Source organism: Nothoprocta perdicaria, unplaced genomic scaffold, assembly GCF_003342845.1.
Source record: "Nothoprocta perdicaria isolate Ctin4 unplaced genomic scaffold, notPer1 scaffold_126, whole genome shotgun sequence".
In the NCBI taxonomy this organism is placed as follows: Eukaryota; Metazoa; Chordata; class Aves; order Tinamiformes; family Tinamidae; genus Nothoprocta; species Nothoprocta perdicaria.
In genome coordinates, this window is record NW_020454383.1 from 658,801 (window position 1) to 685,725 (window position 26,925).

A 26,925-nucleotide genomic window follows, 5' to 3' on the forward strand; every position below is an offset into this window, starting at 1 on the left:
GTATTGTCAACACACCATTGAAGTATTAAGGAGTAAAAATTTGTATCTCTTACCTTAGGAAGAGTGTTAGGATTGTGGGTTTTTTCCCAGGCCTTCCCTGAACTCATACCTTCAAACTTTTCCTTCACTCTTTCGCACTCCATCTCTAACTGCGTATTCACTCTACTAGCAAATTCAGAAATAGGCTGGTTGTTTGACTTCCCAGTACTGGAACAGCCTAGGGAGCAATGGCAGTTGGGAGAAAGGCGAACACCTGGCCTATGCAATTTGTAATTTATTCTTTTTCTTCTGTTGAATGCTGTCAATACGAAATACATGCTGTGATGTGGCATAAGGATGGAGCTAGATTGTGTCAAGAACAAGCTGTACAAGTCATTTGCAGACTTCCCAAAGTCATATCATTGTGTATTTCCTTTCTCTCCATATTCTTTACAGAGATTGCTACAATGAAGGGAATAGGCATGCACATGTTCCTAGAATGCGTGTATACATATACACACACTTAATCCTCACTCAAAAAATAAAGTTGCCAGCTAGCAAAGAACCCCTGCCAAACTAAGGTCAAAAGAGAGAGAGAGAGAGAGAGAGAGAGAGAGAAAAAAAAAAAAGCTCTTTTATTACTTATTATGTCACCACCAGATAAGACTAAGTTATTCCTTCATGAGGGTTTTTTTTTTTTTGAGAGAGAGAATCATACTATATTTAGCACTTTGTTTCATTCTATGCAATAATGACAGATTGTTAAGAAGAGTTCTCCAGTGTGTTTTGCAGCAAAGAAAAACACTCTAATTTTGCATCCTTTGCTCTTTCATCATAGATGAATAGAGATGTCTTTTACTAGCAAGTCTCGTGGAGCTTGATAGCCATTGTAAAACTTAAATGTGGTCTCCAACTGAAAACCACAAGTTATTATGAAATCCTAATAATGCCTTAATAACATGATGTCTCCATTTCTCATCCCTTCATACAGCCAAAACATGCCCATATCAAAAACTATGGGTACAACTTACCTAGGCTTGTACTCGACACCCTTTGCAACTAAAACACTATTAGATGAACGAATTAGACTTGCCTTTTTTTCTCACTCTTTACTGCACTGTGATAAATATTTGTTACAATATATTTCAGTTCACAACCATTTCTGAGTAAAGCAAAGCCACACATGTGAATCTTCTGAATCTACTGTAAAAAAAGAATAAATAAATGGAGAGATTCTGAGAAATCTGTTTCTTATACAAGATTGATATTCTCACCCGTACATCTTTTGGACAACTGAGCTCAGTCCATGAAAAATTCTATCCCAACTCTAAGGTTCTATAAAATGCTCAGAAAATCCAGAAAATTGTAAAGAATTTAATTATATCAAATCTTATATTTTTGTGGGACCTTTTGTTACCAAAGCAAAACCCAACTCCTTTATTTAGGTCTTTTCCATCAGATTTGAACCATTTGTTGCACAGAACCTTACATGATATATGCACTTATTTTTATTTTGACAGTCTTCAGTGGGCTGTTACAATACAGTCTTTTCCAGAAAGAATGGATAATCACTAAGTTGAGTCTTTGGGGATTGGTTAAGTTTCTCATTAAATTGATGTTCGAGTAGATTTAGCATATTTCCGTAGGGTGTTAAGGTACCAATTTAACATTGAGGAAATTCAGATGCTTATAAATTAAGTTTATGAGTTTGTTGAAATGTCAACTCATATTTTGAAAAACGAAACTGCAATTTCTGTGTCTCATTGTGTTAGAGTACAGTGCCCTCTACTGACTAAATGTCCTCATTAAAAAAATTGAAAATCTTTGAAATGATTTCCATTGAGAAAAAAAAAAAGTAGTGTTAGATTCTTAGAAAAAAATACTATAAAAAAGCACCGATTTATACTATTGTCAGCTTTGCTTTCTTTTTATGTTTTTTAAGGAATTGTAAATTGGAATTGACAACACTTAGAGGCACAAAGAATAGTAACTTAACATGAAGCCTTATAATGGCAAAGCATAGGGCCACAACAGCAATTAACGAATGTCCATTGAATTTATCACTATTTTACCTTTTTTGTTTTAGAAACATCAGGCTCTCATCTATTTTTTTTTCTTTACAGCAATTAATGAAGCTCTTGAATGCAAAACTAGCTTTGTCAGTATTACATATATTGGATGTACCTGAGAGGAAGGAGAATCAAGCATCAAGAATCAGAGTAAGAATGAGAGAGACAGAAGCAAGACATAAGTATCACCACTTCATCCTTCTTTTGTGTTGCTGTGCATTGCCCACTCCATTTTTCATCTTTATTTCTCCTTCATTTACTTTTGTGCTTGCTTCAGAACTAGGAGTATAACAAATGCTGTGAAGGTAGCCTAGCTATGACACGTTCAAGAATATTTTGCACTGTTCTTCCTGCTGATATTTTGCCAACCTATACGATCCTTTCTATGATTTGCCTCCTAGAATGCCATTCTCTTCACTAGCTATTCTATAGTCAGTATTGCTTTCCAGCTGCAGAACCTACAAATAGTATACAAATGCCCATACTGTCAATGAATTAGTATAGCCTGCATCAAGCACCCTATATTAAGCACCCTTAATTCAAAAATTACAAGTGGAAAATAGGTCCAGTGCATCTATCTCATGAGAAGGGACATTACTTGTCCCATTCAAACTAAACAGTAACAGCTTTGTTTAAAGGAGATTTCAGTAGACTAAGTTACACATGATCACTATTATTGATCAATTGGTATTCAACACACTAAAATTGTTGGTGTTTAGATGGACAGTTTCTTTAGTGAGACTGAAAGGGATAACCGTACGAGAAAGTTTTGCTTCTAGTGAGAAGATACATGGTCCTTGTACAGAAAAGCCAAAAAAATCCCACAATTAAACAACAACAAAAAAATTACACTATGATTTGTATTAAGAGTTCTAGACTGTTGGCATTTTCAAGCAGAGTCAAAGCAGATGAATACAAAAATACTTCTAGTTCTTGGTGAACACCTCCACTGCCATCTACAGATGGATAGAACAACTGGAAAATAGAAATAAAGCTGAAATATGATTTTCAAGAGCTAGTCAATGGCTTAGAGAGAGACATACAGCTCATTTTATTAGATAGCTATTAATGGAAGATTTAGGTTGTTTAAGTGTTATGATTTCTTCCATTCACTTTATGTAAAATGTCTTTGTTGGTGGGCAATAGAGGCAACTAGCTTTCATATCTACCAACTCTGATAAATTGCTTGCACAAGAAAAAGAAGAAACAGCTTTAAGGAGAAAAGCTAAATGCCAAGACTAAGCCAGAAGTATTTTCCTTTGACTACAGTTACGTGGATTAGCAACTCCTATGGGGTTCTCCTTACCAGAGAACAGGAGTTCTACTTCTTCCAGGTCTGTAGTTCTCAATTCTAGTAAAGGGAAAGCTGCTTTGGTGCTTTGTTCCTATGAGCAAAACTAATTTCTTCACCACTTGGATTGAGCACAAATACAAACAGCAAAGAGCCCATTCTTTACCCTCCTTACACCTTAATTATCAGACTTTGATTCATCACAGAAGATCCATCTGCGATCTTCTTTTTGTATTAGGATTCAGCAATCCTAGCACAGGCCAAAGCATTCAGTCATCTCAGTTTCTCCTACTACAGCAGAGTGGTACACTGTAGGTCTTACAATTGTGTAGCCATTGCCATATCTCAGGCCTATCTTTTTACCTCTCCTTGGGATTCTTCTAAGATATTAGCAACCAGACATTTCCTCTCCTTTCTTCATTCTTTTCTTTTAAACAGAGATTCCCACTTCCTCTGATTGTGCAAGAGCCACATCCTAAAGCTGAGTTGTTCTGCTAATCATTTTGTAGGTAAGATTTCTTTCCTACAAACTAAGAACTGTTTTTGATGCTACAAGTTTAATAGAACACGATGGGAGGAGGGGACAATGGATATCTGGTTGCCTCCACCTTCAGATCTCAACCTCTGCTTCTATTGCATCGTTTTAAGAATTCAAACTGAAATAGTAAACCATGTTTAGACCAGAATTTTCTAAAACCATGTTTAGACCAGAACTAGACTAGAACCATGTTTAAACCAGAATTGTTTTAGCTAGAATTGTGTTAAACACAATATTCTAACATGATGAAACTCTGTTGTGGAAAGGTCTCAAGAAAAGCAACTGCTGGTCTCACTCTCAACCCATGAAAAGTAATTAAGAGCCCACTTTCCTGTGGGAACAGGTGTAACTACCACTTCCCTAGCACACCGTTCCAACTAAAGAGTTATTACTACAGCTGTTCAGCTGATGGCAATTACTGACGATGTACTGATGATGGTCACTGTATGTGTATCTCACCTTCCAAAGGTTTCCTCCCAAGAGAGCTGATGTGATGACTGTTGAACTGCAGCATAACGCTGCTTTTTGCTAAAAGAGACCAGCTGACATTTACCTTTGCCTGACCTTACTAAGTTACAAAATGCATACTCAACCACAGTTGCTTAATCATGCTGACATACAAAATTTCTAACTCTTGCTTTTTCTTACAGTGTAAGGAGCTTTAAACACTCTAGTTTCAAACCACAGAACTCTGAAAAACAAAAACAGGATGTCTGCTTTTAAAGCTGGGGTGCTGGATATTTTTCCTGAGACTGCGCTATCTGGGACCAGGTTGGTGTAATCTTTCAATACAGCCTATTGGCAAAATTTTCCTGATGGGAGGTGAACTCTAGTGCATGATAAAAAATATTTTCATCTTTTCATGGCCAAGGGTCACTGTCATCACAGTCTGCCTAACAATAGGGCCATGGGAGACAAAAAAATAAAATAAAATAAATAAAATATTAAGCCCTATACAGAACTGTTCTTCATTGGAGCTCTATACCCATGAAAAGCTCCAATGAAGCCAGGCAGGCACAAATTAATACATTAGCAGGCACAAGTTAATACATTTGTATTGTATATTAACACACAAATAAGCTCCAACAGATTTGAGTCCTATAACAAGACAAGAGCACACCAAAGGCAATGAATACAGCAAGCAAAGGAGCAAGCAGAGGCTATCTGAAATAGGATAGATCAGCAGCTTCCACACCAGCAATCACTGCAAGTCTACCACTAGCATCACGAGTCTCCTTCGTGATGAATTTTATTTTGGTAGCTGAAGTGTTTCGTATTCTGTTTCAGCTCTATCCTTTTAGAGAGGGTTCCTTTCCAACCATATTAAGTTCTTAGCTGCTAAAGGGAGCTTTCACCTCCATATTTTCTACACACAGGTAAATTGTGAAACTTCACTAGTCCTGAGACTAAGAGATAGGACATCTCCACTAGTCCTGTGATGGGCAGAAGGATATCTACCCATCCATTAGTTCCTCTCTAGCACTGTTGCTGTTCCATGTAAGCAGCTCCCTCTTTTCCAAGGTCTTCCCTGCTACAGCATTCAAGTGAACGCAAATGATTGTTACAGCCTACACAGGACCTCAGCAAGCAGCTTGTTCATGACAATCATTTTAACAACTATTTTTCTTTTTCTTCCTTCAAGAGGGGTTTAGGTAGTTCAAGAGTACTTTAAATGAAAATTAGTAGGACTTGCATTTGGCAGTCTAGCATTTCAGTTAAACTTCATAACCACCCTCAAAAGCTTTGTCACTTAAGACAGGTAAAGAACATTTAAGCTGTAATTCCAGTTTGAGCAAGCTTTTAGGAGAGGCTCATCTTAAATGATCCAGTTAGGATGAAGCATTAAAGATATATTATTGTTCAATCCCTGCTCCCATTTGGAATGTGCATTTCTCTTCTTTTCTTCCTATTTGTCACATTCCAAATTTACATGTACTTTGAGAGGTTTTATTTGGAGTTATTTTGCCTATGGACAGAGATCAAGAATCAGCAACCTTATCTTCTTCTCCATTTTAGAGACCAGAAAGAATATGAGTTCTTCTCTCAGAGGATATTGTATATATGGTAGGCTGTACATATGGTAGGCTGCATATATATGGTAGGCTGTACATATGGTAGGCTGCATCAGATAGATAAAACAGGCCTGCTGCTTATGGGCAGGGGACAAGTAAGACTTAACAGAAAAAGCAGACATCATAGCCTGCCACTTGCCTATTCAGTGATATTCAGAGAAATCTCTTACCTCTTTCATTATTAACAACTGACTCAAGATGAATTAAAAAAATCTATCTTTAAATTGTTTGATATTACAAATTCTGCCTTCCCCACTCCCCCCAAAAAGGTGTGATGAAGGTATATTAGGAAATGTAAGATATATTAACAAGAAGATAAAAGGGAGAAAAATTAATGTTTTATCTCTAGAAAGACATACTTAAGATTTAGATCTCAGGGGCCACTCTAAACATGTGGTTTTGCCTTGAAACTAATATCGATATATGTAGATTAGCCCTGATGACCAAGCAGACATGCTGTAACTGATCAAATATAATCTCTGGCTTTTTAAAGGTTTTATAGCACAAATAAAACATCACTTTATAAGTTCTCTATTCATTCTTCTACTTGCTCAACAGAATTGAAAAATTGGGTAAGTATATCATACATTATAAGATAGTATTGACACTCGCTGTTAGAAACAGAAAAGCCTACTATTCAACAACCGATTGAAATTAATCGAGTCTGACAGTATTCATAATTAAAAAACTGTGTCAAAATCTATCAGTCTCATTTGTATTTCAGCTTTCAGTAACTCAGCCAATATAAAGTATCTGAGTGGACCTTAGCTCCACTGAGGTCCTCAATTATGAGAGATTTTATTAACCCTAAGAAACTTGGTCTCAGATATTCAGCAGTAGCTTCAGACAGCAACTGCACTCATATAAAATATGTCATCTTTGTTCCCTAGCTCAGAGTGGTTGCGTTTTTCTAGAATTTTACCAAGATCTCTGGAAATTGAAACATCATGCCAGCTATTTACAGCAGCTATATTCATACAGAAAGCTATGCTACACTTGAGCTCAAACTGCAAGCTTGTTAGCTCTTTTTGTCTGTTTCTTTGTGTGTTTGTTTGTTTTTTGGTTGACATTTTCCCTTTTATAGCAAGCCATACTTTCTCTATGCTTGCATGGATCACCAATAATAGAAATCTAGCACTGGAAGCATTAACCACTGAAACCTGGGCAGCGCTGCAGCCTCCTGAACTGTGTTGTTATCACTCAAGATGCCTGGTGATTCAATGGTTTCTAACAAGTCCAATTCACTTTACTGAATAACCACTGCAGTTACTGTCACAGCTAATGAACATGTGCAGGTTGATGCAACAGAGATTTATCCAAGGCAGCAGTGTTCAAGTGTAGCAATTCTGTTATTCTGGGACAAAATCTGTCTTCCCACACAACCCTTTTGCACAAGTCTTGATCAGACTACCACCTACAGTAAAGGTGTCTTTAGTGCAATTAGTAAACATCTCGTGTCATCTGTGTAGCACAGAAGATTTTAAAAGAACACTTGTGTTACAGAAAAAGAAATTACAACTAGAGATCTAACTTTTCATGTTTAAGTATCAATATAGCAGACGGCAAAGTTTAAAAAATGAGCAGTTACAGGTTTTGAAATAAAGACTTACTGTGAGCTTGATCTTGCAATGCATATGCTGCTGAAAGAAGGGAAAATGTTGCCACTTGGCAGCTTGACAAAGTCATGCTTGATTTCACAAAGACGTTCCTCATGTGAAATTGTCATCATCACAGCATATTATCATTAACTGTTATGTCAAAGTCATGTTTTCACATACTTTGCAAATGGAGAAGGTTCACTATGCAAAGAACTTTGGTTGAACTGTACTCTCAAAATAAATTTGTCTGATTCATTGACCGCACCGTGACTCCTGAATCAGGATTTGTCTCACTCATCAAATTTGTGTATAATTCCTCAATTTGAAGGATATTATCCTAGGAAACTACAAGCACAAGGATATCCTATATAAAAGCATATTATAATTACTATTCATTTAACATTTATATCATCTGCATGAGTTAACAGCAGAAGCAAATAAAGAGAAAGAAAACATGTAAAAAGCAGTTTGAAACAGCTTTCCTTTCCAATTCATTCTGAATAACATCTACATTTTTTCAAGAATGAATACAAGCAGCTTAATTTCAGAAATGTGTTACAATTAGAAAAATCCATTGTTCATAATAGTGTTTAATTTTTAAGTTTCCTGTATAAAAATAGTCTTCCTGAAGCATAGCTGTTTTAGGGCACGGCATACACTGGCAGAAATGGAAGGAGTTGAATTGTCACAAATCCCCAGTTCATGACATTTCAAGTCCTATGCAGATTTCAGTGATTCGTTAAGATCCATCTTCAGCTTCTCAGAAGAAAAAAAAAAAAAAAGACACAAATCCAATCTTCTCTCCCACATCCACTGTCATGCATTGAGTAGTTTATGTTGGCTGTATGTAGGCCACAAAGATGGCCTACATGAGTCTACACTCAGTTTGCTCATACATGCTTCTTTTCTTCAAAGTTCCCTTGGAAGCCTGCTGCATACTGTATTAATTATTCCGGCAGCCTACTCCTAAATGCCATTTTTGCCCAGTGAAAAGCTCTTCAGCCTTTCCCAAACTGGAAACAAATCCCTTGAATCTTGGTTTGATGACAAATCTGTCATGGAGTGAACAGCACTCATATTCATGTGTACGGAATTTCATCATATATTCACCTTGATAAATATAGAATAGTTGAATAGTTGAAAGGAAAAAAAAAACCCAAGAAATCTCATTATTCTGAGCACAATTTCAATTTTCTTGTAAAATCATGTGCTGATTTCCTAATATACAATAATAACCAAACAAAACAAATGGCATGCATGTATCATTTAAAATATTCTTTTTTTGATCCTGTGTCTTTGAGAATTTAATATGTTGCATATTCTGTTAGATTGACAAACACATTGAACACGTATTTCTAAGTCACATGAACGTTTTACTATGATAGAGTATCCAGTAAATTATTGTTAGTCTAGTGACAGGTCAAATAGATATCTGTGAATCTAATACATAACATTTTGCCTTCTAAGTTCTTTTCCCATAGCTGGAAAATAAACAAATAAACAAAGAAAAACTCACTCATTGGAAGTTTCTTCCAATGTCATATCTAAGAGAAGTCAGTCAAAGCTTATCTCGATTTTCAAAAAAGCAACATTGTGCTCAAATATTTCCTAGAGGGTTTTCCCAACAACAGTTCCATGCTTTTTTTTTGTAAGTGTGAACACAGTCAAATTTTCCACCCACATTTACATAACATCCAAATCACTAGTTAGACTTTCTTAGGCTTTTATCAGCTCTTCTGTGCTCTTAGGCCATAAACCACTGCTAACCTGCAAGTTTCACCGGTGTTGTTTTTTATCAGTTTGTGTATGCAAGATAAAACCTAAGAAAGATAATCTGGATGCTGTGCTTCATTCAGTCCTTGTTGTATCTTCTAACCTGCTGCTTAAGAGTTGAAATTTTTAGGATTCCAGCACCCCAGTACTGAAATCGAACAATATAGGACAAAAGCATCAAGATTACTCAATACCCTATCAAAAGACAGCCATTCAGACATATTCTGCATACACACTTCTTTCAAGGGATACCATCATAGGCATTTGCTAAACCCAAGACAAGCAACATAACAGATCATGCAACAACAGCAGTGAACTCACAATAGCGTGAATGTTCTGTTCTGGACAATACAGACACCAAGAGTACTTCTTCAATAGTTCTGCTTTCAAACTGTTGGTGTACCATTTTCTCACAAGATCTCTTTCCTTGTCAAAACATTACTCTCAGTGTTGCCTTTCTCTGTTTATACATGAGCATTACATTCAGTATTACACATATTGTAGGAGATCTTTAAAGATTTGACTGACTCAAAGTATAAATGTACCTGTGAAACGCATTCACAAGAACCATTTTATCTGTTACAAGATGTAAATAAAGATACACACATCAAAATTGAAAGCCACCTATCATAGAGTAATTCTCTTTCCAAATAGCAGATGACCTCTGCTGAACTTAAAAACCCAACCTGAAGCCCATAGAAACGTTTACATAAAATTACATAAGATCGAGCTTGTAACAGCTTCAGGTATAGCCAATGAAAATTCAGTATTGAATTTTCCTCACTATTAACAGATATTTATAGAGCTTTTAGATAGAGCTTTTAGTTCACTTACTGTGCCACATCAGTCACAGCTGGCAGTGGCGACTCCTCAGATACAAGATCAATGTCATCGATGAAACTGTTGGCCCTTGACATTTCGTGAGGGTTCCCATCCACACGTCTTTTTACTGCACAAATAAAGTAAAAGAGGTAAAAAAAGAGTTTAAGAAAAAGATCAAGAAGACCAAATATGTAAGTGCTTTCCCTTGCCTGTGATATTTTACCATGAAAAATTGGTTCTAATATGGGACATGGCTTGTTTTTTTTTTATCAGAATGAATGAAACTGACTCTAACAACATACATTTTATTTAAAAAAAAAAAAGTATCTGATTCACATGTAAACATCAACCTCACAGACTTCTCTCCTCCTGGGGCCTTCCCCCAGTGTAAGCAGAAATTCACTGTGTCTAGGAACTTCAGAGTAGGAAAGAAGACAAATGCTAACATTTAAAGGAGTTCACTCAGGCTGCAAAATAGGCAGAAGTATAGCTAACCCACCAATGGGTGAAAAATATTTTTGTTTTGAAAAGCACCAACTCTAATGCCCATTTCTATTAAGTACAGAGTTGAGTTCTTCCACTGTAATTGGGAAGTATGTGTGTCTTTGAGTTCAGTTGCATCAATATTCATAAATGATTGCTCCATTAAAAAGTCTTTACTATATTTAATTCAAAAATCATGGTAAAACTAGCTTAAAAATGCTGTGATCTGAAATAGCAAATTTGTCACGGCTACAAGTGATCCTCCCAATTTCAAATAATGTTCCCTATTTTAATTTTGATCATTCTTGAAGGCTCTTCTGGCAGAGTCTATCTTGGAATGCATATAACATAATGTGTATACAATGCAAAGTGGAGATAAAAAGATAAATGTTTCTGGAGGGTGGAATCACTACAAATAAGTGCCATAAGTAAAAGAAATAAAACACTAAGTAGCTTCACTTCCATGCATATGCTGTAATGGGGAAAAGAGAGAAAAAACTCCACACAACAGAAATGCTTCTTAGAAAATTAAATTACTGACATCCCAAGTTGGTTCTATGGTACCACTTTAAATGGATTACATTCAAGCTAAACACTAAAGCATTCAACACTGGAATTTAATGTTCGAAGAGCTATAGTATATATGGGAAAGAATGAAAATAAGTTTATGGAATCTAACTAAAAAGGCACAAACAAACACTATTGAAGGACTGAAAATTACAAAACTATCAAATTTATTTCTGCTGTATTTAACCACAATTACTCTAAACTATGCTTCCAAGGAAAAGCAAGGCTTTCTGAAACTTGGAACAGGAGGGAAGGCAGGAAAGTATGGAAGAAAGAGAAGAGAAGCCCCTTCTTAGAACTACTGACAACAATAAGAATCTGTTCCTGCTCAGTTAAAGAATTTAGAATTTCTGAGCATGACCAGGAAGTAAAAAAAATCTTAGTAGTACTTAGTGTACCACTGAATGCCATAGACATAGGACTCACAGAAAATAAAAGCTCAGAAAGTCAAAATAGCCAAAGGAATTCTAAATTTCATAAACCTCTGATTTTTCTCTTATTAGTTTCTAATATGATGAATACATAGTATAAACACTCAAATGTGACCCAGAGATATCTTTAAGCAGGCAACAACACTCATTTATAATCAGAATAAAATAACCACAAAGACTTTGCTATGTTCTGTTTTCAGATGAAGTATGGGGAAGAGGGAGATGGGAAGACTGGTCTCTCCATAAATCTGCTCCATCATCAATTTTTCTAAGGCAAAATTTCCAGCTTCCTGTCTACCATGATTTTTTTCATATTTACCAAAAAACAAAGTGAATTTGTTACTTTACAATTACTTGCTGAAAGCCCACAGATGGGAAGAAAAGGGTAAGGTAAGGCAGTGTTCAACCAAAGGGGAAAAAAGGTTAACAATCAGAAAGCAGTGGGGAGAATGAAGTCTCTTTCTCTATTAGATGAGAAAGTGTGTGTGTGAGTGTGTGGCAGAGGGGACGTTGTGTTCATTTGTTCTGTTGTTGCTGTTTTTAAACAAAACATTATCAAAATAGGCCTTGAGAGACTAAAAGCAGTCTACTGTTTCAACTCTACTTTTATTTTTAAAATTACTTTTAATAATTTCTATTTTTCTTAGGAAAATGTCTTTATACTAGAGCTCAGAAAGCTATTCTGTATGAAATAATTCTGAAGTGAAATTGGGTGTGAAAGAAAAGTAACAAGATAGTATTTTATACCATATGATTTATTTCTACCACAGTTATATACTTAGCAACAGCAGCAAGAGCAAACAATATAAACAGTAGGGATTAACACCAACCCATAACTGATTTCTTGATTTACATTCAAACAGCTGTACTGGAAACAAAATGCAGTTTCTTTCCATTTGTCCTAAACCATAGGTAGATTTAAAACAAAACAAAAAACACCCACACAACTCCCCAAGTCCCCATTTTTTTTTCCTTTCATTGCATTTAGTTGAATCTGGCACATCATTAAAATTATTACGCAACTAGTCCACATTATAGACTTTAATAAAACTTTTCTTCAGAAATCAATTCAAAGGAAATATTAAAGTAAAAATGCTAATCTAATTGAGAAGTTAACTTGTTAAAACATTTCCCTCTAATAACGCTGGACTCTACGAAGAATAATAAAAAAAAAGTCTTCAATTTGCTTTTATATCTCAGCAGACAAATGTTGTTCAAACCATTCTGAACTGCTGAACTGTCTGTTCTAAACTGCCACATTGGAAGAATCCAGCAAAACATTTACTAGCGTATATTGATTCACTTCTTTTTAAAATTGATACATGAGAAAATTACTTCATTATTATTGTGGAACAAAAGTGTCAGGAAATGTTCAGTCAGTACAAGGCTAAATAAGATATGGTCATTCTATTTAGTTCATTGACATTTCCATCAAAATGTTAAAATTTGGGCAATTGAAGCTAGGGTTTTGAATCTGTACTAGGTTGTCAAATGTAACCCATTTGCAAATACCATAATACTGAGATTCTCCCATACATAGCTCAGAGCAGTAGGTGCTCACTACCATTCAAAAACAAAACTTTCATATATCTAATTTTAGGCATCTAAACCAACAGTATTACTGATAGTACAATTCTAGAATGTTCCCTCTGAATTCATTTTTGCTCACAGAAAATCTGCAGAATTAGGCCAAACAGAATTAAACAGCAGTTCTATAGCACAACAGCAATAAAACGGCAACTCAAGAAGTAAGCTGAGTAAGTCCACAGCTGTTGCAAGCATATTGTCAACTACATACTAAAAATGCCATATATCATTGCTGCTGTACTTAATAACATGTTTTGGTGCAAGTATTTTAGATAAACATCAAGATCTCAGCATCCTGCAGAACTGATTTAAAACAATCAGCTCTCAAAACGCATTAATGCTGATTTTATTTGTTGTACAGCCTATTGCTTAGACAAGCCTGCAGACCAAATCATGTACTCACCCTGTGGAATCATGATCATTCATTGCAAATCTAGTGAGACAGAACAGACATGCAAAAGAGTGCCTTTCAAAAGCACAAAGGCATGTAATATTAGAAAACATGCAGAGGAAAAACAAGAAAAAACGCTTTAGAATGCATATGAAGATGCTATAGCCTACCTGATGGCCTGCACATCCTTGTAAGACCTAGCAAATAAGAAGGATGCAACATAATCACACAATAAAACAATGAGAAATGTTTTCTATATATCATCAATATAAAGCTACTTTCAAAAGGTAGATTCAGTACATAAACAGTGCTTTTGTTTATTTATCATCAAAAGTGAAACATCAGTCTAGATGTACAAATCATCTAGTAATAGTGAGCAAATGTCCATACCACTAAGCCTGTACATGCTTGGCATTAATTGACAAGCAAATTTGTTGATAGATTCAGAAAATGGCCAGGGACCAACTGCACATGGAGGCTCAAGTACCTCCTCATACTGAGATATGACCTGTCAGAAGAGAACCAGAGATTAAGGGAACATAGTAGAGAAGCATGTGCTGTTAGCACCACTTGTTCTATTCAGACAGATAGCAAGCTGCTACTGCCACTATGCCCAGATTAGTCCTCTTTGAAAGTATTAAGAAAAGATTTTTCCACGCCAATTTAATCTAAATGAATTCACTGGATTTTTTTAAAGGTCTACTGTTTGTGCTATTATAAAAGGCAAAAGCTTTAATGATAAACTAAAACAACAAAAACATGAATCAAACAAAGAAGGAAGAGCTACTAACACAGTAGTTTTAACTTCTAGATTTCTGGCTGTATTTTCCCAGAAGTATTTTTCCTTTTCATCTTTTCTCATGGGAATGATCCACCATAGAAAATTGGAAGAAGCTGATCTTATTTCCATTTCAGAACAGTAAGATTTTTAATTAAAAAAAAAAAAAAAGATAGTTTTTTTTTTTTTTTTAATTAATACTAAATACAACTAGCTATGAGCTGGAGTCATTCCACTAATCACTTAGTTATATCACATACTGGCCTGTAACACAAATATTTTGTGTGACTGGGTACATGATTCAAACACCTGTGTGCATCCACCTGAACTCCTGCCTTTCTCAGCAGAAAGGGAATGGAAGTTCATGAATATATACAACTCGACAGCTTGATACCTTCTTCCATTTCTATTTATAACTCAGCATTTCCACTTGTCACAACAGATTTACCACTAAGGCATTTTATTCTCTATCTTACTACAAAAATAGCCCATCTTCTAGATTAGCTTTGACCGAAAGATCAAAAAGACAGGGAACTCTGAGAAAAAGGACTGTGCAGAACATTCACGCTCAAGAGATGGGAGGATTTTTTGATGGCTCCATTTAAGATGTAAGAGATATTTATATCTCTGTGAAACTGCCCTTAGGTTCCTACGCAGGAACCTAAGCAATTGTTGAAATCTTTATTTTAACATTTCTTCTTTCTTTTTTCCCCACAAAGAGTAACTAACTCCTTTTTCTCTTACAAAACCTTTTTCTAAAGATAGAACTAAAGGCTTTTCAACTCATTCTAAAGTACCTGGTTGTTATGGACAGAACCAAGGGCTAAAGTAAAACACCTACTTTTCTTAAGAATATCTCAGCCCTTAACTTAGGCTTCTTCATGGAGGGCAGCAGGTGCCTTACTGCTTCAAATATTGCCTAGCACATGTTTGCTTTTGAGATTGGTTCTTTTTTAACACATTTCTATTAACAGTTCTGCCCCTCTGGACAAAAAACAACTTCATGATCCACAAGAAATTCCTGAATCGATTTTCAGAGCCAGTAAAGTTGTTTGTTTCCTATAAGTACCTCCTGAAGTGCTTGCAGAAAGGACCTTTCTCCTATGCTGTTTCTTTTTCTTTGCAGGTCTCCTAGATCAATACCACACAGCCTTGCATTAAATCAGGCAAAAATGCCTAGTCACGCCACACTGGAGAGTAGCTCCACTTCTGCCAATCACTCACATTCACCATTAATACTTGGGAGCTGAAACAGCACAGAATCAGCTGCCAACATCTACTGCCAGCAATTAGTTACTTTTCCAACGCACATCAGACTCAAAGGCTGCCACGAGCTGTTAGAGACAACCTTACACAGACACCTTTAGGAAATGATCTACCAAGGCAAATCACATCACACACAAATTACAAATCACACAAAAAATAGGAAGAAAACACCATGGTCTACAACAGTGTTCTGACTGATTTCAGCTTTGGCTGGTATTTATTTTCTCTTTACTGAAGAGAAGTCAAGTTCCTTTAACTTATCTGAGATCATCACCCTGTCCACAGATATTTTGAAATGTGTTTTCAGAGCTGAAGATGTTATCTACAGCTTGAATAGGTTCAGAGATCGGCTGCCTGTGACTAAACCCAAATCACTACTACTAATGTATCTGACCTTTTAACACAAGCAAAATTTGTATTTGATTGTTGGTTCAGCAATTCTGGAGAATAAAATGTACAGTAAGAACATTCAGACAAAATATGAGACAAAAATAGTTATGAAAGTGATCCTTCTCCACCATTTTTATTCTATTTTTTATTTTTTATAGTACAAGAAGAACTTGACCTTCAAATGAAACAATTAATAGCGAGTGAAATGTAATTTGGCAGCTTGTTAGCTCTGCAGGGAGAGCTCTTAACACATACAAACTCATAGGGTACAGATCAGGTAATATAAATATATAGAGTTACTTTCCATTATGGGATTCAGAACTGCCGTTATAGTAAAAATGTTTACTTTGAAAAAGGAAGCAAAGTTTTAGAGTGGCTACTAAAGAAAATAAACCAGCCTGAAAATGTTATTATTCTTAATGACTGTTAATGTTCAAAGCATATAAATTGCAGTGACAGTAAAACTGGAATATCACCCAAAATAGTTGTCAATGTTTTGACTCGCAAGAACACAAAAATTAATTACTGTAAGTACAGTGAAATATAGAGGATAATTTGCTGGCCTAATGGAGCTTTGTTTCACACAACTGAATCCTTGTTAAAAAACCCATTCGCTTGCAGTTAATTTTGAATTCAAGAAATACAGCATTGTTACCAATCTCCTTATTCTCACTTAGCAATTGAATGAATTAAATCAAAAATGTTTTTATATAAAACTCTTATTTATTATTTATTTCCTTGTACATTTCAAGTGAAAAAAGTCTATTTCGCATTGATGTTCATTTTATTGTATTCTATTTCAAATTACATACTTGTTTTGAATACTTAATTGCTAAATATTGAATATGAAGGCATCCGAGGTCAGGTAGCAATTTGTTGTTAATAACAAGTATAAGCTACACATATAAGAAGTCACACAAAATAGTCATTGTTATATATATTCAGTATTATAAGAGTTTTCAACTCTTATAGCAACAGATATCCCTACAGCATTTACAGAATTTGGACTGTAGCACCTTATAAGCATTCATAAGAAAACTCTTAAAATGAACTTTCTAAAAATGGCATTAATCACCTGATTATACTTTCTGGAAAGTTAAACCCACCATGTACTTTAAAGCTCAGTTAAGATGAACACTTACTATTTAAACTGCCTCCCCATTTTCTCCCTTGGAATTTGCATAGATCAGCTGCCTGTGACTACTTCCAATCATACAGAACAGAATTCAAGAGAATATTTTTCCAGCTTGTAGTTAAATTATTTTACTTTTAAATGAGAAGCTATTGAACGTTCCTGCTACAAATCTGCTTTCCTGCTTGTCTTTCCTGCTACAAGACCAGCGCAGTCAGCACTTCACCCTTCTGTAACAGCAATCAGAAATCATATACAAGTGAGCAATAATGTTTATAGCTAAGATATTTTAAGATATTTATCACTACAATTGACACATGCTGTCAGTAAGCAGGTACTTGAATTCTTTTTCTTTACTGACTACACTATGAAAATACATGTCCTGTAACCATAAAGGATTAGGGTAACCTTGATTCTCAAGCCATGGTTGTGCCTAGAAATCTCACAGACAGATGTAAGCAGGCAAAGGGACCTACTGTTCATCTTCCTCATTGGGAGATTTGTGAATGAGAGGGTAAAAAAACAAAAACAAAACAACAACAACAAAAAAGTTAACTCCTGGAAACACTTCTGTTTGACCAAAAACAAGGTATCTCCATGGAGAAAAACATGTCCTGCTTGAAGAGTAAAATTAAGCCCTGAAGAGCAGAGAATGGATTTAGCTACCAATAGTGAGATTGCTAAACACTGGGTTAGTATATTATGAACTAGATGCAGATTATGCTAATCTCAGTAAGTGAGACCTACAAATAAAACCTGAACTTAAGGAGCAACTTAACCAAAGTGAATGTCTTTAGAAAAAGCATATGCTATGCAAATCATGACACTACATATCTGCTTAACCCATTAGAATCACAAGGCTTTGATTTCATCACCTTTTTTCAAACAGTTGGTCTTCAGCATAGTATTGAGGACTTACTTAAAGTCATCTTTGTCTTGGGTGAAAGCGACACAGAGCTCAAGATTATCAAGTTGTCACTGCCATCAAACTTGTGTTTTATCATAGCTGAATTTTCTATATACAGATGTTGCACCATAACAGAGGGAGGAAAAAGACTTCGGTGGTACTATTTTCATTTCCCTCCAAAGATTTTCCCTTCATTAACAACAAAGTGAAAAGTACGACTAGTGTCTAAAATTCACTCTTGATTTCAGACATATTGTTAAGACAACTGAGAGAAACTATGACCAGTACACTTTTTCATGGAAGCACACAATAGCTAATAAAGTTGTAATATTTGCAGGTAGAAGAGAATACAGAATATTTCCTTCCATTTTCTTGCAAGTGAGAGACTAGACACTGAATGGAACCTGAATAATTAATCTGCAGTATCCGGACAGTGATTCTTAACTTCCATCCTCTGCTTTATAATAAACACTAGGAACTGCTGATAACTGGGTCAGGATAATCATTTTTAGGTGGCAAAAAGCATGTCCACAAAATTCTTTACATGTGTGCACTATTTTTTTAATTAAATCAACAGAAATATTTTTAGCTGAAATTAAACAAAATAATGCTCATAACTGAAGTTCATGTGTGAAAAAAAACTCAGCTCTGGCAAACATTTTCTTCAAAAATCTTTTCTTCATAAAGTATTTTATCCAGCTGAGAAAATACCCTTCCATTCTTCTGAAATATCAAATACTTGACACTTTCACTATCTTGAAGGACTGTCTCTGAATCGCTTCAGCTTGTTTTCCTCCACTTCAGCTTGTTTGTCTCCAATTCAGCTTTTTGTTTTTAATATATATATTTTATACTATTATTGCCTCAGTGTAGAGAAAGGGCTTTCTTTGATGAAAACATTGAATTCCAGAACCAGCATCCAATGTGCAGGGCCAAGAGCCCACCTGACTTCTTTAGTCTGTGCTTTCTCTGAGCATGGTTGCTTGAAATCTTCACCATAGGAAGGCTGGGTTTTGAAGGCAAATAGAGACACTTTGTTTCAAGACCATTTGTCAGTGGCTCAAGGTGATGGTTATTCTACTTAACCCATTAAATCAATGCAAAAAAAGGGTATTTTAACAGAGTCACAGTACAGTTGAGGTTGGAAGGGACCTCTAGAAATCATCTAGTCCAACCCCTCTTGCTCAAGCAGGGACACCTGGAGCATGTGGCAACGGGGTTTTGCCCCAGGTGGGTTTTGAAGACCTCCAGAGAAGGAGACTCCACAACCTCCCTGGGCAGGCTGTTCCACGGCTCTGTCACCCTCACAGTGAAGAAGTTCCTCCTTATATGCAGATGGAGCTTCCTATGTTTCAACTTATATCCATTACCCCTTGTCCTCTCACCGGCCACCACTGGAGAGTTTGGCCCCTCCTCCCTAAATTCTCCCCTCAGGTATTTGTACATATTAATCAGATCCTCTCTCAACCTTCTCTTCCCCAGGCTAAACAGGCGCTACTCATTCAGTCTTTCCTCATAAGACAGAAGCTCCAGACCCTTAATCATCTTTGTTGCTCTACGCTGGACCCACTCTGGAAGCTCCACATTTCTCTTGCACTGGGGAGCCCAGAACTGTACACCATACTCCCGGTGCGGCCTCCCCAGAGCTGAGGAGAGGGGCAGGATCACCTGCCTTGACCTGCTGGCAACACTCCTCCTGATGCAGGCCAGGATCCCATTGGCCTTCTTGGCCACAAGAGCACACTGCTGGCTCATGGTTAACGTGTCAACCAGAACTCCCAGGTCCCTCTCTGTGGAGCTGCCCTCCAGCAGGTCAACCCCTAATCTGTGCCTGGGGTTATTCCTCCCCAGGTGCAGGACCCTCCACTTGTCCTTGTTGAACCCCATGAGGTTCCTCTCTGTCCAACTCTTCAGCCTGTCGAGGTTCCTCTGAATGGCAGCACAGCCCTCTGAAGTGTCAGCTACTCCACCTAGCTTGGTATCGTCCTATATATCTCATTTGGAGACCTGTAAGCAGAATGGGAACAGGACTTCTTGGTCATTCAAATGGACATACATACTGTCCTGGGATAGTTTGCAACTTTGGAAAACAGATGGAAAAAAATGTTGCTTTTTCTTTTTTTTTTTTCATAACATCATATAACAACAGATGAGGGCAAAGATATATAATATCCACAGGTGAACAACATATGCACAGGAGACAAGCCAAGTTTATGGAGCTACCTTCTCAGAGTACTTCCTGCAATATGAAACTATGTGACTCAAGTCTGAGGTGGTATCCATGGATTCTTGGTGGCTTTAATAAATTTGTTAATGTGGAGTTAAGTATATGTTACTGAATTTGCCTAGTCCTATCTTTTTAGGAATCTCTGCATTTGTTCAGTAAATGGGAAATTGTTGTAATGGCCTCAAACACTTGGTACTGCTTTAAAAATGAAACATTGGTGAAGGCCCTTGTCAAAGTCCTCTGAAAGGAGGTTATGATTAATCACAGACAGGTTTTATAGGGTCTAGGAAGAACAATAAAGGCATAGTCAAAGAGCTGTTCCTGTTAAGGATAATAGGAAGGCACTTGGATTATGACAGGAAGTATTAACACCTAAGACTTTCCACTACTATTTGGACTCCAGGCAACATAAAGGCTGGTGCCCCTGTGAAAGAAAACTTTCTGTATTTTGTTTTCAGACCAGCAGGGAGAAGTTACCACCTTCTTCTCCCTCCACCCTTTTCACTGTTTTTCTTTTGCCCGCTCATGGTAAGCACTGTCCACGCTTTTCCTGTGGTGATGGAAGAAACTCCCCAACAAACCCCTCCTGAGGCCACACCAATGATGAGTTAACTTTCAAGCTGTGACTATCTGAGTGTTCTCAGATCCAGCTTTGGAAGTCATCCAGGTTTGCATCAAGGTCTGGAAGACAGATTTAAAATGCAGTGGTGTGCCAGGGAGGTGTGGAGATGGAGGCAGAAGAGAGGAGCATAGGTCTCCTCAATAAGCCTGATCCTAACAGAATCCAATCTTACAAAATGGCAAACAGTGGACTCTCTCTATTTTTTCTCTTTCAGAAACTGCTAGTTTCTAAACAATCTTTATGACCTCAATCTTAATTGCTTTGAAATCTTTATTTGTAAAGTAGGTTACAGAAAAATTCCCCCACATACACACCTAGGCTGTTTCTGTCTGAATTTAGCATACAGTCATGTGTTTATGTAGCTAGCGAAGAACATCTCACCTCCTTTAAGAAGGCTTAAGCAAAAGAAAGTATATAAAGCAAATTGAGAATACTTATCAGGCAAAATGAGCCCCATGTGAAAACCGTCATTATCCTACCCAAACAGATTGCTATCAGCTATATTTAATATCATTCAAAAAACATATATGACCTGGCCTATTGTTTTATGAATTATATCTTATCAGAAAACACAGTGCAACCTCAGAATGCCTAAGTATAGTATTTCTCCAAAAGGAAAGGGAAGAGTACTCTAACAGTTACCATTTATTACGCTAAGGAAGCTTGCATGTACTTTTCCATGTACTTTCTGCTCGTCGGGTTGTCTATATTCATCCCTGTAAATCTTAAGCTGCTGGGCCCAAGTATATATCAAAATCTCAGACTCACTCTCTCTTTTGCAAGGTTCTTGCAAAAGAAACCGCAGCCAATGTGAGCCCTTCAAATAAACAGCAGGATAAACTTGTAGACTTCTATGGAGGGCTGCCGGCACACTCTTGCTTCACGATGGCTCACTCAGCACAAACTAATCTAGGATAGATTTAGGTCAACCTGACCTGAAACGGAACTTAATTGAATTAGTACAACCAGGTCTAGAGTATCCCATTGCCATGGTCTGATTCACCCCATTAAAAAGGGAACGAAAAAGCCACTAGCAACAAATACTGGCATTATACTGCTTAGGATTTTTTTTTGAAAACTGGAATCAAGTTCTGAGGAGTCAGCAAAATACAATACTTGAAGGAATATAAATGGATCCAAAGGGTCAGAACAGGGTTGCAGTTTGTGTGCCCATGAGGCAGATTCAGAATCTGGTTGTGTGCAAGCCAGAATTCCTGGAATTAGTTATCAGAATTGTATTACAGATGCTCTTTCCATAATTCATCTTATTCGAGATGGAAAATTACTCTTCTCCTCTTACAAAGGGATTTCTGAGTCAATGCCAACTATATACAATTCTCATGTTGGTGAGACCACACACTACAGACCATAGGGAGAATGAAAGAGATGAAAGCCACCTTGATGCAAGATTGCACTGCTAGTAGATAATTAATAACGATTATAAAAATAATGCAAAGAAATGAAAAAGTCTATATAAAAGCTTTTATATTTCTAAGTTGGCTACTTTTCTGCTGTTTTCAATAGCAGTAACTGTTCACATCTGTGTTTTTTTCAAAATATAGAAAGATGCCATATAGAAACCTACCCACATCAGCACTGAAACAAGAGAACTCCTTAAATAGAATGGACAGAGCAGAGAGGAATGTCTAAGGTCATTCCTCACCTTTCTTTCCCCCTATCTGGGGTCCTTACTCTGTGAAATCCCCAGAAATCCCCAGAAGTCAGCTGGGGTATTTTCTGCAAATTTCTGTGCAGGAGAAGACTTAGATAAAGATTTTCTTAAAGACAGATTTATCAACTTCTGGGTTTTCAAAGAGGTACTGTACATATATTTAAATATAAATGGTCTGCAGGTGAACAGGATTTATAGTAAAAATGAGCATACAATATATTTTCTACCACATTCCTTTATAAAGGAGAGGTGAACTGCCCACAGAAGTCACTACTTAAAATGCATCAATCATTTTCCCATGCATCTCCCACAAGTTTTTTTTTTTAAATAGTAAGGTTTTTCTCCAGTATTGCTATCCAGTTCTGTGATTCCTTTAGTTTTATTTAATAGAAGAGTCAGTTGGAAAGAAGCCATCAATCACTTTCACAATGAAACTCCAACACCCTTATTCTGCAAAAAACCTTCAGTTATCTTCACTTAATGAAGTCATAAAACATGGACAGGAACTTCTATGTCTTCAAAGTTTGTTCATAATAAATGCTACATTCTATCAAATCTATCAAGTAAAAGGTCAAATTGTTTAATCAGTTGTAATCAAGCAACACTGAAGAGTTTAGAATCTGACACAAGTTTAACCATACAAATAATAAGTAGTCTTACTCCTTTGGAAAAGTATTAACTCTGATCAGTGAGTTTCATACTGCAGCTGCACAAAATCACTGAACAAAGCAGCCTATAGAGAACACTGTAAATGTTTGCTTATTGTGAAATTACTGTTGCTTGCTCCTTTCTTTCCAAAAAGATAACTATATTGCAAAAGCTTATTTAGCCAAGTATTCCAATGGTAAAGGTGCAGTGGTTGTACATACACACCAGATTACTGGACACTCCAAATGGAAGGGAAATCAGTTCCAGATGTTTTTTTACTGATTAAATTTAGCCCAAGTAAGGTTAAGTAAATGACAAGCAGCTGCTTTCCTTTCTTTTTTTCTTCCTTCACACAAGTCATGAAAAATACTTTCTGTTCCGACTGGTAGTTCTGACTACCTTTAAAAGACAGACATATGAAGACATATGATGCTATATCTATTTTCCTGTTTTTTATGATTAATGGGGAGCATGGGCAGTCTTCAGAGCAGCTGCAAATTCTTTTCCCTTTAAGTTTGTCAGTTTTTATGCAGATGAAATTTAACAGGAAGGACTTCAACAATTAAATCACATCTCTTTAGAACACCTCCATTGTGCATACCCTTAAAGCCAAGCCACTCATTGCAGATAGTCCCTTTCCTGAATTTCTGGTTGAAATAATCAGGAAAGAATACCATTCTCCTTGTTATATCCCACTTTTTTTATACAGCACCTTCCATGTGGCTGCAGGCAGCATGATATGTAAAGAGACATCAAGCTAACTAAAACGAGAGAGTGATACCTGGATATCCAAATAGGGAACAAAATCAAAAAGTAAGAGAACCCTGCATACAATACACAATACACAAACTTATATAAAAGTAAATATGTTTTATTTCTAAGTCTGGAAACTTTTCAGCTGTTCTAGCTGACAAAATCTAAGAGACATGCTGTTCAAAGCACATTAAATCAGACACTTGGGGCAAAATTTATATTTACTAAGCACCTACTCTTCCATTTAAGTAGAAGCTTAAGTTTAAAAAAGTCATCAATTTTAACATGGTACCCTGATCCCTGACAATATTTTGTCATACTCTTAAGAACGAACAACTTTTGTGGCTAAAAGGTAGCTTTACAATCTGGAATAAATCACAGCTCACCACTTATTTTCCCTACAGAGTATTCACTATGTTTTATACAAAAATCAGCCTCTTTTCTTGCAGAAGTTGACATTCCTGATTACTACACTCCTTATTTATGATAACAATAAATAAATGAATAGACCTATGTTAAATAGTACATTGACTAATAGCATTCCTCACTTCTGTAATGCTGTGTCAGTCAAAAAACACTTCATGAACAATTAAGACTCACAACATCTCTGTGACAGAGTCAAGACACGTATTCATTTAACAGATGACGCCACTGAAGTACATTGAGTTAATTGTTTGCCCAAGGTCACATAACAAATCAGTAACAGAGCTAAAGACAGAATCCAGGAACACTGACTCACGCAGCAATTGCTTCTCAGCTCTAGATGAGCTTTTTGCATATTGTCTCAATATTGAAAACTGGGCTCCCAACACAATCTCCTGAGCCAGCCACAGTGTGCTGGAGCTTTTTCATTGCCTTCTCATTGTCACATTTACAGTCACTTTAGTTGCTTCTGCCTTTTTCTTTTAGGGGTGGAGAAGTAGGAGGAGAGAAGTGGAAAATATTTTAAGGCCAAATTGCACTATGTTTGGGCATTTCTTGCTTTTTGTTTATTTTGTTTATTTTTCAAAACCAATGCAAACAGAAAATTTAAGTACAAAAGCTTGGCATCTTTCCTAATTACAACATGAAGCAACAGCCTCAATGAGGAGGCTCTGAGACAGCCTCAAATGCCTTCACTTCCATACAGTCACCAGTAAACTACAAAGAAAATTGTCATAGTCTACAGAAGAAGTAAAATTGTTCTGGGTGTGTAGGCTTAAGCTTTTTCCTTTTCTCATTTCCTAGATGATATGGAGATGTACCTGCATTTTGAAATGAATGTTCTTTGGAGTCTGGAATTTATATTTTAGAGCATTATTATATGTTTTCATTGGTACAGCTACAGGTGCAGCAGATATTTAGTGAAATAAAAAGAGAAGAATTTCTAAAGTTGCAATAGAAAGATGCAAATAGTAACAGATGTTTTAAGCTATTTTTGTCCACACTTAAACCATCCAACTGTGAAGAACATAAATTACTTGGCATTATGGGTGCTAACAATTTTGCTAGTTTTGAGAAGTACTGCATGCAGTTTAATGCAGAAGAAATGGAAAAGTCAGACCACTGAAACATATCGATATGCTGGAGTGATAGCCTTGGTGGAAGAATACAAGGCAGAAGCCAATTGCATGAGCATTGCTGTCTGGATGGGAGACTTATGGACCCACATGCTGTTACCAAAAATACTTTCAGTCACCTCTCTGTTGATATCAAGTATATATTTAATAAAAATTCCTTCTTATGCTACCATCTTCTTAGGCTACCATCTAACATAGCACTATAAATCCACTGACTTACAGTACCAGGCTTTATAACCTATGTATATTTTTCCATTTAAACAGTCTACAACCCATAACCATATCAAATTTAGTGTACAAAATTTCAGCTTTCTTACAGTGGCTTAAACTGATTTTCTAGGCCATAAGCCAAAATCTTTTCCCTGTGTTTGTATACATGTGAGACTGGAGTTGGAGCTTATTAAAATCAGTATGTATGCTCTCTTCTTATCTCCTATCCACAAGGCACATTACCACTTCACAGAAAACAAATACACAAAAAAATCTATCATCTGACATAGTGTCCTTTTGACAAGTGCATGTTGACAATTCTTTCCTTGCTGCTGTCTATATTTTAAATAATTTGACAATTCCAGGATTCTCCTGGAAAATGGACTTCTACTTTTTCTTCCATAATGCTGTGACTCTTTTTCCCTCCGCTTCAAACCATGCATTGTGCCTTTTTCTAGACTTCCAGAATTTCACCAGCCTCCTGTGACTCCTCACCCTAACAATTCTCCAGTTTTTCTCACTTCTCCATAACTACTCAGCTGTATATTCAGCCACAACAGATAGACAGTCAAAAATCTCTGGACTTGCTTTATTTTATCTTCTTTCTTTTGTTGTGAGTTCACTTGCAACACTGAACTGTTACACAAGTAATAGCAAGTGACAATTTGTGGTGTCAGCTGTAGTGTATTACGTGTTAACTCTCAAGTGAAAAATGAAATCCCTTAATCACTTCTTGTTGTCATTACTTTCGTTAAACCTTTTTATGCTTAATGATTTGACCTATCTCCCATCCTCCACTGGATTTCCTCACAAGTCCCATCTTGAGTACTGGGTCATTAAAAACATTCAGGTGAATTAGTTAAGTTACCAATCACCTGAAATCTCTTCTTTCCTTTTAACATAACTAAAAATAGCTCTTTTTTTTTTTTTTTTTTGAGAGAGTTAATTTTTCTCCAACACTCCAACATAACAGAGTCTCAGATTTTCCTCCTTCCTTCTATTGTGCAGAGAGTTACAGCAAGATTATCATATTATATACTCTGTGTCTCAAAGCAACAACTCTCATCATTCTCTCAGTCCTATGAAATAATTTGCTATAGATTTCAGTAAGCTATTAGGTAGATTTAATAGCTAATGTGATTAGATTAAGACTTGCAAAT

At 36.3% G+C, this 26,925-nt stretch overlaps 1 protein-coding gene across 1 annotated transcript in view; it reads right to left on the reverse strand.

Annotated features, from left to right (window-relative positions):
• Window positions 1–26,925, reverse strand: part of LOC112942350 (potassium voltage-gated channel subfamily KQT member 1-like) — a 468,427-nt gene that overhangs the window by 382,460 nt on the left and 59,042 nt on the right. Inside the window, exon 11 of the mRNA XM_026033255.1 lies at window positions 10,155–10,269. Within this exon, the coding sequence (XP_025889040.1) occupies window positions 10,155–10,269 (115 nt within the window). The remainder of the gene's footprint in view (window positions 1–10,154; window positions 10,270–26,925) is intronic.